The sequence below is a fragment of the Pelophylax lessonae genome (assembly GCF_965119305.1).
Source record: "Pelophylax lessonae genome assembly, chromosome: 13".
Taxonomy (NCBI): domain Eukaryota; kingdom Metazoa; phylum Chordata; class Amphibia; order Anura; family Ranidae; genus Pelophylax; species Pelophylax lessonae.
The window spans coordinates 56,002,365-56,019,801 of NC_138780.1; the positions used below are offsets into that span (position 1 = coordinate 56,002,365).

Consider the following 17,437-nt stretch of genomic DNA (forward strand, 5'->3'; position numbering starts at 1 on the left):
GGCAGTGGCATGCAATGCCAAGCCGCCGCAAGCAAAGCCAACAGAATACTGGGTTGTATAAAAAAGGGGATTCACTCCAGGAATAAAGAGATTATTCTCCCACTCTACAAGACTCTGATCCGGCCACATCTGGAATATGCTGTCCAGTTCTGGGCACCGGTCCTCAGGAAGGATGTGCTGGAACTGGAGAAAGTCCAGAGAAGGGCAACAAAAATAATTAGGGGAATGGAGGACATCAGCTATGAGGAAAGACTACAAGCACTGAACCTATTCTCTCTGGAGAAGAGATGATTGAGGGGGGATATGATATCAATGTACAAATACTGTACTGGCGACCCGAGCATAAGGAACAAACTATTCCGAGTAAGGAGATACAATAAGACACGTGGCCACTCACTAAAACTTGAGGAAAGGCGGTTTAACCTTAAAGTGCGTAAGGGGTTCTTCACTGTAAGAGCGGTAAGGATGTGGAATTCTCTTCCACAAGCAGTCGTATCAGCAGGGAGCATTGAAAGTTTCAAAAAACTATTAGATGGACACCTTAAAGACCACAACATACAGTGGTATACAATGTACGGTTAAAAGCAAACACACACACACATCATAGGTTGAACTGGATGGACTGATGTCTTTTTTCAACCTCACTAACTATGTAACTATGTTACTCCCTGTCTGCGTTCACTTTTTAAATGTAACTACATCCCCCCTCTTAAAGTGGAGTTCCGGCCGCATACACTTTTTTGAGCTAAAAATACCACCCTAATCCTAAGCTACCCCCAATTACCCTAACACTAACCCCACATTACAGTACATTACGTTTACTGAATAAAGATAAATACTTACCTTTAAAATTGATTGCAGAGCGCGGCCATCTCCGGCATCTGAAGTCGTGGTGTCCCCCGCTGTGTTCCTCTTCCTGGTCCTGGGCTACCCAGAATGCCAATCGCAAAGTAGCAGCCGGCCGTTCGCATTGCATCCTGGGATTGATGACGCTCATCTCCCAGGACGCAATGCAAAGGAGGAAGTGACATCGGGGGCCGTGTCCGCACAAGGAGGAAGAGGAAGTTTATTTTTGTTAAAACAAGGTAAGTGAAACAAAAAAAAATATTAATTATCCAATTCTTTTCCGGTTTTTGTACTCTAACTGATGCTGCAAAGTTTATTTTTAGGCTGGAACTCTGCTTTAAACAATATTAAATTTGATTTACGCAAATGGTCCTTTTTGCCTCATTGCTGGTAAGATTAACATTGTAAAAATGAATATTCTTCCACGTATCCTCTTTGTACTGCAGATGTTACCTGTAGGATTATTTTCCTTATTACAGTCCTTAATATCTAAATTTGTATGGCAGGGCAGGCACCCCAGAAATGCTAGATCAACGCTTTATCGGTCAAAGCACTCTCGAGGGCATTACCGAAAATGAAAGCCTACTTCCATGCAATAATTTTAACCCGCCTCTCTGACTGGAAGTACTGAGCTGCAAACAAACTGTGGGTTCACCTTGAATATTAACTTTGTAGCGCTGACCGTTCTACAGTACCTTGGATCCCTCTCACCGCCAGAGCTCTTTCTCCATCTGCCTCACCCCTGACCATCTGTACCCTGGATGTTTGGGACATGCTACATATACAACACACATGTGACTTCAACTCCCCTGTAATGCCTCTCATGAATCACAATTATTTCGTACCTGGCTCCCTTGATGCTGGTTGTCAAGCCTGGTCCCCCAGAGGACCTCTGTTGTTGCACCATGTCATCCACTCTAATGCGCCGAGATCCCTGCAACATATCCTGGGCTCAAAACCTATTTCAGCTATGGACCACTGGAGACATCGACAAATCACCAGATTTCTTCACTACTTGCCCCTCACCCTCTGCAAGATCTTTCTGATGTGAATCCCATTGAAGAAATTTTCAATCACAAAGACCGCCCTCTGCATGTTATTTCTCCAGTCTATAAAGCTCTCATTGCGTTACAAGGACAGCAATATCCAGATTTCTTACTAAAATGGGAGTCTGACCTTCAATCCCAATCCCAAGGACAAAATCCCAAGGACAAAATTCTCGCTCTTGCCCATACATCCTTTATTTCCTCTAAAATGGCTGAGTCTAATTGCAAGTTGTTGACCAGTTGGTACTATACTCCACTAAAGGTTCACTAAATGTTCCCTTCCAGCTCCCCATTATGCTGGAGGAATTGTGGAAACGTTGCCTCTCATGCTCATATTTGGTGGAACTGCCCCTTGATACGACCATTCTGGTTGGAAGTTCTGGACTTCTTACTCTTGATTACCAAGGAAATTCTTGCATTGGACCCCTGGATTGTCCTACTACATTGAACCCCCAAACCAGTGGGGTTAATACAGATGCTCAATTACCCCTCATCTTTTGAATACGGCAAAGGCTCTCATTCCCGTTTTTTGGGGTAAGACAACTATACCTTCCATAAAGCAATGGTTACAAAAAGTTGAGGACGTATGTCAACTTGAGGAGCTTTCTTTCATATCCAAAGATAACCTGAACCAGCACACCAAGATATGCACCCCCTGGGCTGAATTTAAATCTTCCCCTAGCTACAGAAGCATCATGTCAGGCAGTAACACAAGCAACTCTACTCAGGGTCATAATGCCGCTGCCTCTGGCGTTTAACAATATGAGCTGCCTATGGTCATATGTACTATTGTCGTACTGTATTTGTTACAGGGAATGTCTTTCTCGCCTCTCCTCTCTCGCCTAGTTTCTTTCTCTGTCATCGGTTACACCTGTGGCCTGCAATTTCCACTCTCTGATCTTCTTTCTCCTTCTCCTTTTTCTACTTTCCTATTCTTTTACCTTTTACCATAATACCACTGAAACACTGTGTTTTTGGTGAATTTGCACTTATGTATTCCCTTGTACCAGAGTTGGCCTGCGGCCTTGAATTACTATTCCTTTGAACTGTACCCCGATTGGTACTCAGTCCTTTTATTGTCTTTTTTCTTTTTTATGTTCACATAATGTTTTTGATTGGAACTTCCTTTTTATGTGTTTCAATAAACAAATATTAACCAAATGGAACAAAGATCCAAATTACCTGGACAACCAGATCCAGCTGAGCCAGGTGACCAGGGGGTCCCTGATATGGTGGCTTTGGTCCCCGATGCTCAAACAAGGAAAATCCTTAATCCCCCTATATTGGACAGTTGTCACCACGGCTTGCCAGTCTTAGCAAGCTTTCTGCTCAAGGAGTCTGGTCCCTGGAAGAATCCAGGTTACCGATCAATGTTCTGGAGCTGAGAGCGATCAGGCTTAGCCTAGTCCACTGGGCGGAGTACCTTCAGGGCTTTCCAGTGCACATTAAATCGGACAATGCCACGGCTGTGGCTTATATCAATCGCCAAGGGGGCACCAGAAGTGTCTTTGCTGCCTTGCAGGTGGCAGGCATTCTTCGGTGGGCGGAACGCTTTGTTAATGGTCTCTCCGATGTTCACATTCCAGAAGTGGAAAATTGGCAGGCGGATTACCTCAGTCGACAGACTTTAGATCAAGGGGAATGGTCTCTCCATCCAAAGGTGTTCCAGCAGTTGTGCCTTCATTGGGGCACTCCAGAAGTAGATCTGTTAGCCTCTCGGATCAACAGGAAAGTGCAGAGTTTTGTGGCCCACTCTCGGGACCCTCTGGCAGATGCCACAGACGCGCTGGTGGCTCCGTGGGGTCAGTATCAGCTGATGTATGCCTTTCCCCCTCTCGTTGCTGCCAAAACTTCTTCGCAGGATCGAGGCGGAAGGGATTCTGGTCATCCTTGAGGCTTCGGACTTACCTCGCCGAGCTTGGTACGCCAACCTGGTCAGGCTAGCCACAGACGTTCCTTGGAGACTAACTCTCAGGGAGGATCTACTGTCTCAATGGCCAATCTTGCATCCTGCTTTACAGTCGCTGGCTTTGATGGCTTGGCTGTTGAAAGCCAGGTGCTGAAGGACAGGGGCTGGTTCAGTGATTCCACACGCTGCTTAAAGCGAGAAAAGCGACTTCTAGAAAGATCTATCATCATACGTGGATGTCGTATGTTGCGTGGTGTGAGTCTCTTGGGGTTCCCCCTCGCTCTTACTCGATGGCCTCTATTTGACAAATGAAGTCCCTTTTTGTCCTCCCTTCGTCCCCTTCAAATGGACATCCTGCCTCTCACGTTACCATTCCCAGGGTCTACTCCCTTAAGAATAGGGCTCCTCTTTTTCTTATAAAAGCTCATTCCACTAGCTCTCTTGGTGTCTTTTGGGCTTTCTAGTATCATGCATCTGCTTGCCAGATTTGCAAGGCAATCACCTGGTCCTCTAGTCACACATTCTCTAGGCCAAATTCTCTCAGCTGAATGGTTAGGCTTCTGCTAAAATACACTTTGGCTGAAAGGTGCTTCAAGCCGTCATCTGAGTGTTGCCTGAGTTGTTGACCACCCCTCAGTTAATTGATTGGGGCATCCTATTGTCTGTAATTACTGAATAAAGGGATTTTTGACTAACCTGTAGAGGAAACGCAATCGCCATCTAAGTGTAGCACATCAGGCAATTTATTAAACAAGGTATACAGGTACTCACAATTAAATATGAGTTGAAGCATGTATGGCACTGTGGAGCAAATCTCCCTGTGGGAAGGGAAACATCAGGATGGCATCTGCGGCTGGTGTGGATGTCTCTGATGGCTGTCAGTACTGCCACTGGTCAGTGCTGGATCCGTGCTGCTATTTGTGACGAGTACTTCCGGGTGCAGGGGAGGTTGCCAAGGTATACCGCTCCAGCCCTATTTTAGGCCGCTATGGACATGGCACAGATAGACCTGAAGGAGCGCATGCTCCGCAAACTTGTCGCCTTGGCAACCCCTCCTGCACCCGGAAGTACTCGTCACAGATACCTGCACAGACCCAGCGCTGACCAGTGTAAGTACTGACAGCCATCAGAGACATCCACGCCAGCCACAGCCGCAGATGCCATCATGATGTTTCCCTTCCCACAGGGAGATTTGCTCCACAGTGCCATACATGCTTCAACTCATATTTAATTGTGAGTACCTGTATACCTTGTCTAATAAATTGCTTGATGTGCTACACTTAGATGGCGCATGTGTTTCCTCTCCAGTAACCCACAAGCCCCTTCTTGCTTGAACACTGAGCAGCCATTTAAAGGACCCAGCACAGGAACATCATCAAGGACATAATTTAAACTTTTTATACCACCCTTATTGTGATTTTTAATTCCCCTATTACACAACATTATCCATGGGATGAAGCCTATTCCATGTTCTTTGCGCCAGTATCTTGTTTTTTTTTGACTAGCCTGTAAAGTCCTGATCTTGAAGTAATATAGAAGACACAGAACCCTACCCTCTCTCTCCTGTGATCACTTCTTATTGCTTGCTAAAAACCTGGAGCCTCACAGAGTGGGTGGGGTTATATGTCCCTAGGGGTGGACCCATTTAAAACTATCACTTTTCTAAAGGTGGATTTTAGATCATATGTTTAAATACTTTTACATGTTTTGTTTTCATTGCTGTCATTACTGTGTTGTGTACTTTAGATCATAAACATCCTTAAAGAGAGCAATTATGTTGTGTTTTATTTTACCTATTCTCATCCAGTTATTAAAAAGGGTTGATGACCAGAATCTGCAGCTAGCTGTCACTGAGCGGGCTCTACTTCAGGATCCATGTATATTTGCTATACATTTTTTGTCAGAGTACTTGGTACTTCATTTTAAAAACAACCTTCTGGAAATGCATTGGCGTGAAATAAGAAACACATACATGGGATCGAAGGTAAGCCAACCAGAAATGTTTGACAGGAGTGCATATGGTTGTGTATCTAAGCCAGACATCCCTAATAAATTAACGCTTGTATTTAACATACAAACTAACTGCTCTTACATTTTAGTTTTGTTTTTGTCCGTTTTAAAACATTATTGTTATTCTTTAGTTTCAAATGTTTAGATTTATTTTAGATGAAGACATCTTGTAATGAATTTATTATTTAGAAATGTCAGCTCAAAATAGATTCTAGTGCTGCAGTTTAAAACTTGCTAATGGTGATTTTTATATCCAGAGAACCATTTTTGATTCATTTATTGATTCATTTTTGTCTTCATGATATTTGTATGGAGAAATATGTAATTTAGAAAGAATCATGTTATGCAGGCAATCGTGAATTGTATGATTCCTTGCAGAATGGAACATTGAATTGCAAAAAAAAAAGGGGGCAATGCTCTAGCTCAGTCTTTCTCAACCTTTTTTCAGTCAAGGCACCCTTTAAAATTATAGACAATCTCAAGGTTCCCTTTAAAATTGTGGGCAGTCTTGAGGCACCACATTCTAAAATGTAAAAAAACTATTCTAATAGCTATACACAATGCAGCAACATCCACATGTAGGGCACCCAACATTGGAGGTGAGTTATTCTTCCAAAGCAAAAACAGTACACTAGTACTGACTAGTATTCCAATGTTTCTATTCTCCCTCAATTTCTCTCCATCAGTCAGCTAATGGCACTCCAGTGCTGAGGTAGAGGGGCACAGGAGAGTCAAGCAAGGATGCAGTGGAGGCAACAGACATCCTCCTTAACTGATAACATCATTGATTGTTAGGATGCCAGTGTCTAGAAAGTCTTAATGTGCATAATGAAAACCTGTGGCTTTGTTGGCTTTGTATAACTAAAAAGCAGGCTTGATCCACACGCCGGCTTGTATACACATTTTGATCAATTTGTGGGCATTTTACCAAGGCACCCCTAAAGAAACCTAAAGGCACCCTGGTGGAAAAAGGCTGGTCGAGCTCACCTGAGTTGCAAATGTATTCACTCTTTACTTTTATCCCACAAGTAGTACTATTTTGCATTTTAGAAATCAAAAGCACAGTATGCATTGCTGTGGATTAAAGCCCAGTTGAATCTTCTGCATTTATTACTGTAATTAGATAATTAAATTAGGCCGCATGTACAGTAATTATTTTGTTAATTATTTTGTTTTTGTACTTTGTGCAGCAACTAGGGTGAAAGTGGTTGTAAAGTTTTTTTGTTTAAATAACAAACGTTACATTTACCTCCTCTGTAGTTTTTGCACAGGACAGCCTGGATCCTCCTCTTCTCATGTCCCTCTTCGCTGCTCCTTTCCCCTCTCTCTCCTGTTGGGTGACCCCACAGCAAGCAGGTTGCTATGGGGGCACCCGAGCTAAGCTGCAGCTCCGTGTTCGCCCTGCCCTCTCTCTCCTGATTGGCTAACTGAGTTTGACAGTAGCAGGAGCCAATGGCACCACTGCTTTGTCTCAGCCAATGAGGAGGGAGAGTCCGGACAGCCGAGGGACTTGTGGACATTGCTTGATAGAGATGGGACTCAGGTAAGTATTAAGGAGTGCTGGGGCTACTGCACACAGAAGGCTTTTTATCTAATGCATAGAATGCATTAAGATAAAAAACCTTCTGCCTTTATAACTACCTTAAAATAGCAGGTAAAAAAGGGAGTATTCTACAATGCAAGAAAAATGAAAATAACTTTAAAAGCAGCAGCTGACACAAATTAAACAAATCCTCAAGTCCAGTAACAAAATATGCAAAAAAAAAAAAAAAAAAAAAACAAATCCGTGCTCGCATCCCAGCTTTTGAGATGGGTAGCAACCTTTTTGCACTTTTGCGAGCATTTACTGATTTTTATTAAATGAAGAAAAAATTGAAGGATGGCGCTCAAGTGTATATATTACTGACAATTAACCCCAAAAGAGACCTAGATAAACAGTCCAATAAAAGTTTATTGTATAGATCCACAATGATGAAGCAATATATATATATATATATATATTAAAATAAATCCTCCTACCAATCCATGAAGCCTCTGTGTGTCACCGCTGCCTGCAGCAGAAATCCCTGATGTCAGTCCTGAGGGAGAGAGGAGGCTGGCAGCTGGAGAAGAAAGCAGCGTGGATGGATAGAGAAGAGGAGCGGGTCCAAGCGGGGATGGGGGCTCACACGGTCCGATGTGCGGCCGCTTCCTGGACCGGAGCCCACGCTGTGCTTCCCCAATGCCCGCTGTGAGCACCGGGAGGTCGCACGCTGATGACGTCACCGCTGTCGGCCGGATGTCCGTGCGCCGCCGGCAAAGGGATCACCTGGAGGCCGGGGAAAGCAGTGACACACAGAGGCTTCATGGATTGGTAGGAGGATTTATTTTAATATATATATATATATATATATATATATATATAAAAAAGGCCTGTGCTTGTAATAACACTTGAAAAAATATTAAAGATCCAGTGAACTTCTAGTTGTATCCCTCTGATACCTTTTTTTTTTTTTTTTAACCTATAGCCTTTCTACCCTATTCCAACCCCCCCCCCCCTTTTTTTTTTTTCTTTTTCTTTCTTTCTTTTTGTTTTTCTCTTTCTTCCTACATATGCAAGGCAGTCGTACAACTTGTGCTGCAGCAGGGTCCCTATTTTTTTTTTTATATGTACTTTTTGACGATGATAGTCCTGTCTTGATATTTTTATTTATTTTCTCTTGGTCGTAGAATTTATAATGATGACAGTATGTGGTTAATATCCTCATTATGTCCAACCTCTTTGTTGGAAAGACTATCTTCTGGGCATCTCTGGGGCCTATGCTGTACGACATGTATTGCCATTGTGTGTATACCACTTGACTCTATTTTTTTTTTTTTTTTTTTCGGATGCCTAGTCTTGCTGTACTCTGCCAATGTTTGTGCTTCTGTTTTTTTTTTTTTTTTTTTTTTTTATTAAAAAAGTGTTACAACATAAAAATAATAAAAAAAATTATCTGTCTGCACCTCCTTTTTTTTTTTCCATTAAGATTTTTATTGAGATTTTCAAAAGATAACAAAAGAATTTGCTCACGCAGGAGCTCTGTCAGTAACAAAATACAAGGGAGATTCTGCGTAGTAATGGTAATGCAATATAAGCAAAATAGTGGTAGGATGGCATGAGCATTATGAAGAAAAAAACAAGCCTAAGTATCAATGGAACAAGAAGAAGAAGAAGAGTAGATGAGTAGATGACACCAATTGTAAAGCAAGTCAATTGTCAAGTATACCTTGGTATGTAAACCATGAGGACCACGCCTCTCTAACCACACCATATTTGCCTAAGGATGATGCAAACACTATTTCATAGGAAGCCTGAGTGTTAATTAGTTGCTTTAGTTCTGATACCTTTGGGGGGTGGGGGTCTTTCCAATGACGAGTTATGATTAGTCTCGTAGCTAGGAGTATATGGGCAATCGGGATTTTGACCATAGGTTTGAGGTCTTGGAGGCCCAAAGAAAACAAATCCATTGCTGGAGTAGCAGGTATAGTGATGCGGTATATCTCCCTGATAAGGGTGTGTACCTGTTCCCAGACCTGACAAATTCTGGGACACCCCCACATCATGTGGAACAGGGTTCCCACCTCCCCACATCCTCTCCAGCAAAGTGGGGAATGATCAGAGGAAATTTTGGACAATCTGATGCGTAAGATACCATCTCAATAGTATCTTTTGGGAGGTTTCCCATAATGTGAGACATTTCGTAGAAGTGTAATTTTGTTTTCAAAGCACTTCTCCACATATCTTTGGAGAAAGAGACACCCATGTCTCTCTCCCAAGATAGGATTGATGTGGACTTCACAAAAACATTATTGTTACCCAGTAGATTATAGAACAGGGAAATATCCTTAAATGTGGTCACAGGAGAAGCAAGGAACTGCTTCACCTGCCACGGGAGGGAAATGTGTAGCGAATTAGAGGTGCATAGGAGGTGGTGTAGCTGGGCAGGTATGTTGAATTCTATTTGGAGTGATCGGAAGGTTTTAATCACTGGACCAACCATTAGATTATCCACCGTGAGAATGCCCTTAGAGAGCCAGGTATGTATAGGCAAGTTGGGTATAAGGTAAGCAGTACCAGCTAGGGGGAATGGGATCTCAGAGGCAGGGTGTGAGACATTGGTTAATTTGAGGAATTCCCTCCATACTAATAGGGTAGCTTCTATAGTAGGAGAGTAGGACCCCCTCTTTGGCAGAACATGTGTAGCTGCCAGTAGCAAAGCCTGAAGGCCAGGAGTTGGAAGTTGTGAGCTCTCTAGGAAAATCCATGGCTGGGGGATAAGGCTGTGAAACCAGGATCTTGCCTGTGACCGGACTGAGGCAAGGTAGTAATCCAGTAATACTACATGACCCATCTCTCCAGCTTTTCTAGAGTGGGTTAGTTTACGAAACGCACATATGGCTCTCTTACCTCTTCAGACAAAGGTATTGATCATTGACTGTGATTTTGTAAAGAATGTCTTTGGCACTGGAATGGGCAGAGAGCGAAACAGGAATAAAAATTGGTGTAGCAACATCATCTTGAATGCCGCTAGGCGGCCAGACCAAGACAACTTTGACTTGGAGATGGCAGCCAACCTAGCCGGGGAGTGTGGATAGAAATGCCTGGTAGTTTGCCTGATACAGAAGGGAAGTGGTAGGAGTCAATGTGAAGTATGGTATCCCCTCTGGGTGCCATGGGTAGGGAAACCTTTGAGGGAGTCTTGGGTTTGTTGAGAGACATTGATCCCTAATATCTTAGATTTGGAAACGTTAAGTTTATAGTAACTAAATGCAGAAAAAGACATTAAAATGTCGTGTACCGAAGCCAGGGAAGTTTCCACATCTTGTAACATCAAGATGATGTCCTCTGCGAATAAACTTATTACCTGTTTATCCTTGGCTGTGCCAAAGCCTGTCACATCTGGGCGAGATCTGATATGGTGGGCCAGTGGTTCTAACTTTAAATTAAAAATAAGTGGTGATAGGGGGCAACTTTGACAGGTGCTGTTAGAGATATGAAACTGAGTTGATAAGGCCCCATTAGAGTACACTCAAGCTGAGGGATTTGAATACAACGCAAGTATAGCCGTAAGGATAGGTCCACTAAAGCCAAACACGCCCAACACTTGGCACATGTAGCCCCAGTGGACCCTATTAAAATGCCTTTTCTGCATCTAGGGCTAGTAACAAAGAGGGAGTATTGGAATTGTTGGCTAAATTGGATAATGTTCACTAATCTCCGCGTAGCATCTGTTTGACGGCCTTTGATAAAGCCCGCTTGGTCTGGATGAATTAAGTGTGGCAGAATGTCAACTAATCTAAGGGCAATGAGTTTTGCAAAGAGTTTCAGGCCGTTGTTTAGTAGGGAAATGAGTCTGTAATTTTGTGGAGAACCAGGATCCTTCCCTGGCTTCGGCAACGTTACAATTAAGGCTTGAAGTATCTCCTGTGGGAATGGCCTGGAGGCAGCCGCAGCGTTGAATATTTTTGCTAAATATGGCAGCAACACGTCCCCATACAATTTGTAGTAGTCTCCCGAAAACCCATCAGGTCCAGGGGATTTGCCGGTCGGTAGAGACGAGATTCCGTGTTGGGATTTCGGGGGTAGTGAATGGGGCATTGAGAGAGTCAAGGTGAGCTTGGGTGAGGCACGGCAGATTCAGTTTTAGGAGGAAGTTGTCAATAGCTTTTGGGTCAGGTTGAACCGTATCCGGGTCTGTGGAAAGGTTATAGAGTGAGCCATAGTAGTCGCTAAAAGCATTTGCAATATCCTGCTGGGAGACAGTGGTGTTCGTTGATAGATGAAATCCTTGTTTTGTGTCTGCGGCCTTTAAGTGCAGCAGCCAAAGTTTCCCTGCTTTATTACCGGTCGCATAATATTGTGATTTTAACCGTATGTTGGCCTTTTCAAAGTCATCTAATAACAGTGCGCGCAGTTCCGTACGAAGGTTTAACAGTTTGGCGGAGAGGTCGCGAGAGGGAGAGTTTTTGTTGAGTGTGTCGAAGTTAGAGATAGTCTCCAATAGTGTATTCAAACTTTGCTGCCGCTGTCTCTTAGCCCTGGCACCTTGTTTTCTAAAGAGCCCACGGATATATGCCTTATGGGCACACCATAAAGTAAACGCATCCTGTACTGAAATTTCATCAAGAGAAAAGAATTCGGTCAGATGGTCAGCCACCTCTGTTTGCACTTGGCGGTGTTGCAACAGGTTAGAATTTAATCACCACACTGGAGAAGGGGGGCTGGAGAGAGCGTCCTTCATTGACATAGATACTGATGCGTGGTCTGACCATGTGATTGAGTTAATAGAAACAGATGTCACTTTATCTAACAGCCATCGATCAATCAGGAAGAGATCTATCCTCGTGTATGTGGCATGTGGAGGAGAGAAGAAAGTATAGTCCCTCTCCCCAGCATGGTAGCAGCGCCAGGCATCATAAAGGTCATTACGCAAGCGTAAGTGTCGAAGCTCTGGCTCTCTGCCCTGCTTGTGGCTGGTAGTCCATTGAGAAGTCAGGGATGCAGTTCAGATCTCCGCGAACAATCAGGTTACCCTTCTGGTGTTTGCGCACAGTTATCATCAATTTAGAGAAAAAGGGAGCTGCCGGGCATTAGGTGCGTAAGCCGCAGCGATGGTATATGGGTTGGAGTTCAATAGGCAAACCAAAATCAAGTATCTTCCTTGAGGGTCGGTTATGACTTCACGAAGTTCAAATGATACTGTGTCTCTGACAGCTACCATCACACCCCTTGTTTTGGAATCAGTATTGGCAAAGAAAGCGTGGAGGAGCCAGTTGAGTAAAGTGAGTTTCCTGCACTGTGAGGACGTCACATTGGTTAGTCAATGCTTCCTACCACAGGGACTTCAGTTTGGTCAGATGGTTAAGGCTGTTGGCATTAATAGTCAAAAATCTGAGCCCCATTGAGAAACGGGAAAGCCAGATAGGATATGTTGTGTATGAAGGAATCACTCACCCGTCCATCCGAGAGACGGAGACCGCGGAAAAAGCACACACTGAAGTGTCCTGTAGAGTACAGCATGAAGAAATGTGGATCCTGGAGGCTTCTGAAGAAGGATTTCAATAATAATTGGCAACACTCACGGTATAGGACAAAGCAAAAAAAGGAACATCAGGAGAAAACATAAACAGAATTATGCATTGTAAGGCATAACATCAGTCCAAACGGTTGAAGCAACAGCTGCTCAGGTAATGCTAGAGGGCTCTTGGAGCAAAAACTATGGTTCAGTTCACCAGGGGAATTTTAGTAGTAAGACTGAGCAAGAGGTAGTTAAGAATGCTTCCTCGCATTTTTGGTGGTGACCGTCTGCCACTTCAGTTTCACCCTACGCACCCCGTTTCGGGCTGAGGGTGAGGCAGCCTCTTCTGGGACAATGTGCCACTGCTGGAGCAGTGCCAGGCCCCTCTCCAAGGAATCTACAGTGTAGGTGTGTTCCCCTTTAGTGACTATCAATTTCGTGGGGTAGCCCCATTTGTATGGGAGATTATGATTCCTTAGGGCCTTGGTTATAGTGCCTAGGTTTCTCCTTTTTGTAATAGTGTATTGGGATAAATCGGCATAGAATTGTAGAGAAGAATATTGCGCTGGGATGCTTTCTTTTTTGCGCATGACGGGCATGAGGCGGGCCTTCACAAAAAGTGCAATTGAAGAATAGCGTCCCTAGGTACCTGATCCGGTAGGTGCGTAGGTTTGGGTAAACGGTGCACTCTATCCACCATGATGTCTAGGTCAGTGGCATCAGGCAGAAGTAGCTTAAACATGGTGGCGACGTATGAGGAAAGGTCAGTTTGCAGCACGCTTTCAGGAATCACCCTGATCTTCAAGTTGTTCCTACGCGACCTATCCTCAATATCCGCTAGCTTTGCCTTTACCCAATCTAACTCAGCATCTTTGTTTTCAGAGTCATCAACTAAGTCATTGATAGTGGTGGCAAACTCCCCCATTTTACACTCAATATGATCAATCCTGCCTTCTACTTGTTTAAGGTCCTTATCAAATCTGTGCATGCAGGACATGAGGTCTGAATGGAGTGTACTGTGGAGGGACAGGAGCATGTCCTTCAGGACTGTGTCCAGTACAGGCTGGTTTGCTGTAAGGAACTCCTCTATGGAGTCAGGGAGGTCCCTGGTGTCATCCCCTAAATTTGTGGCAGGAGAGCAAGAAGTGTGAGGGCCTGGCTTATCTGGTTTAAAACGAGATTTGGCTGGGCTGCCTGATGCTGGAGAGGAGTTGGTGGAGGAGAGGCTCCCAGGAGGGATATTCACTGCGGTCTCATGCTTGTGGAGAAAGGCATTGGCGGTTAGTGTAGAGCTGTTTGCTGTGTGAGTGGAAGCGCCGGCACAATTTCTGCTGCTGAGGGAAGAAGGTTGTCCGCTTCTTTGGCTTCCCAGTCTCCTTTGTCTTGCAGGACTGTGGCAACTGATCCCGGGTGCTGCAGGGTGTCAGCAGTGCTGTTGCGGTCGAGGATGGCGAGGTAATGGCAATATATTTCTTTGGGGGGAATACTGCGCTTCAGGGATATAGTGTGTAATCAGTGCAGTCACACTCTCTAGACTAATATTGGTGTACACGCCAAGTTAATTAATTAAAAAAGTCAAAGAAAATCTTAATTATATAAAATATTTTCCTTATCAAAAATCAATACCTATATATGGTGATCATACAAAGTGCAGAATGACTTGAGTGTAATAAATAAAGTGCCTATAGTGATTATGAACTGTGGTACTGTGCAATAATGCAAATACAAGAAAGTGTGGGAGTAAGGTGCATATATAGTGCATAAATTATATGTAATACTCTGTGCAATATATGAACAAAACTATGGATCAATCGCTTGTTCCAAAAGGTTGTGTTGTGCACAAATTTCTAGTGCATAAATAATCAAAGTGCTGGTGCTCTACAATATTAATAGTCCATTAAAACAGTGCAAATAATCAATAAATCAAGTCCATATAATCTTCTGATTTAAAACAATCAATTTTTCCAGTGCTTTAGTGTTAAAACATGTGATAGTGTCCCAAAGAATCCTCTATTACACCTCTTTGCAGCGTGGATATTTGTGCTCTTCAGTGTTAAATCATCTCTAGGTGTGCAAGCCGCTTACCTTACTACTGTAAATAATACGCTTTTGTATTATTTCCAGTGGGAATGCTTCACTTCCTGCAGGGCTTTAGGAACCGGTTTCCACTTCTCTGGGATACTGTGGGGTGCAGTCAGCGTATCCTGTGTGGTACTATCCTTGCATCTTTTACTAAAGTCTCAGAAAAGATTGGGCCATCATGGTGCAGTAAATCCGAACATTTATTTATAAAATTGTAGCAACTTACAGTTTAAAATCTTTGAGTTCAGCTTATGCAGTAAGCCGCGGGACTCCTGTGTCCCGTACGTACGTCACTTCCGGTGTGCGATTTCTTATGAATCGCATGACTTCATCAAGGGATAAGGGAGGTAATGGCGAGCCGCTCTGTGTCCCTGGTCCGCTGGAGCTGTGAATCACGCCGCCATCTCGCGCTGTGGCAAGCTCCGCCCCCCTGTCTGCACCTCTTAGCAGTGTTGTGGCACTTCAGTTTAAATTGTTTGTACATTACACTACAAGACAAGGAGACAATGGAACTTACTGAACCAAGGAGCTTACTATTTTGTTTTGGTGGCTGCATTAGTTGTAGTTTTTGTTTTCTTTTACACCTGGTGATCCAGCCACTAAGTCTGTTATTTTTCAACTTTCTTTAACAGACCAAGCTGTCCAGCAAAAGAGCTGCCAAAGATAAATATATGGGGAGCTATAAGTGTCATGATCATTGAAAGTAGAGGTATAAACTACTTAAAGTGTAAATACATATATTGTTCACTTACATTTATTTATTTATATCAGAGGATGTGTAGTATATAGACCCCAAATAAATCCAAGGAATAATTTACTTGTTACAGTTATTATGAAACTGAGATTTAAAAATGCTCACATGTAAGAGGGGTTACAATTCTATAAGAGGATATTACTCCCTTAATAATTACCCAAAGTACCAATGGAGGTACCAAAGTAATATTAGACAAGGATATTTTACACAATATATTTAGTTTTCAAAATAAATTATTGTACCTGGCTTCCTCTGGCTGGAGTCAGTGGATCCCCAGACATGCATCAGGGAGTAGCTAATTCAGCCAGTCACAGGCTGCCCCAATTAGTGTGGCAGCTGGGCAGAGTCCAGAAAACCTTCCGAACATCCCACACACGATGCTGCCCTATCAAGCTGGGACCACACCAATGCTGCAGGTGAGCAGTGCCACCCCACCCAGCCAGTGGAATAAGGGGATGCGTAGTGCCGCCCTGCCCATACATCACAGGACAGCATCCTGTGCGGGGCGTCCACCGGCGGCACGCATACAGGTGCCATGATAGATAACCAGGAAGCAACCTGGCAGAGGGTGGGGAAAGACACTCCCTTGTACCTCTGTCCACCCCCCCCAAAGACCTTCTGAACCAAAAGACAAGCCCCCCCCCCCCAATCCATTAGAGTTTGAGGGAGGAGGTGGCCTGTGTGCGCCGGGTGAGCAGGGGAATGCCAGCCGTCACCACAACCCCTTCTAGTGGGTGACAGGGAGAAGGCAGCGGCAATTGAAAAGTATACAGACAATAAAGAAGGTGAACAAAATATTTTTGATAATACTATAAATGAAATAGAGAACACTCAACATTAGCTTATCAATGTGCAAATGCAACACAGGAAGAAAAGTCCATCTATTGAGAACACCCAAAATAGATTTGAATATAAGACAATAATAAAGTTCAGTGACAAAAGGAAGAGAACAAAGAGGAAGAAAAACTGGTTTAAATGGTGTTCCTTATCCAGTGACCGGTAACACACAAGGTGGGGATGGTTTATCTTTTTCTATGTCTTCCACTGTGGATTACCCTACTACGCCAACTCTGTCAAATGTTTCACTTAGTACTAATACGCTAATAGAGACAAACCCTCAGAAAAGTTTTTTTTTTTTTTTTTTTTTTTTAAGAACAAGCGCATATCAATCACAGTTCTCAAACCCACAAATCAACCTTATTTTGTACCTAGCAATTCTATTCCTTTAGGTGTCACTATAATAAATTGTTTGTCACAAGACATCTGGGGTGCCAGCATTTATAATGTCAAATGTTTTCTTGTTGTAGGTCTTGTTGGAATATTTTTTTTTACCTAATAAACCTTTTGCAGCTCACTTTACAGCAGAATTCAGACTGGGAGCGAGAGAAGCAGCACAAGGCTGTGTTGGACTGCGCTGGTGCTCCTGTGCAAACAAATAATGTGTTGATAGGAGGAGAGAGCAAAGTAACAGAGAGATGAACTCATCAGTCTTATGCTTCCCTTTTACTGTCCATTAGCCGGCTGGGGGAGGGACAGGACCTGCTTGACTGCAGCAGAGAAAAATTAGGTGTGCCATGCAAGACATGGTTGTGCTGTGTAAATCTCATAACTGGATGGCCAGAAAAAAGAATCCTTTGGCATATAGTGGTTTTGAAGAATGGCCATTTCTGTTCGGTGTTCTTTGATGATACAATGCAAAATATATACCCATGGGCAATAGGTAATATGTGGGTCACAGCCAAAAAGCTAT

General features: G+C 43.5%; 1 protein-coding gene across 1 annotated transcript in view; it reads left to right on the plus strand.

Moving 5' to 3' along the window:
• The window catches only part of ZFYVE26 (zinc finger FYVE-type containing 26), a 1,347,068-nt gene that overhangs the window by 651,030 nt on the left and 678,601 nt on the right, over positions 1-17,437 (plus strand). Inside the window, exon 22 of the mRNA XM_082275187.1 lies at positions 5,609-5,785. Within this exon, the coding sequence (XP_082131313.1) occupies positions 5,609-5,785 (177 nt within the window). The remainder of the gene's footprint in view (positions 1-5,608; positions 5,786-17,437) is intronic.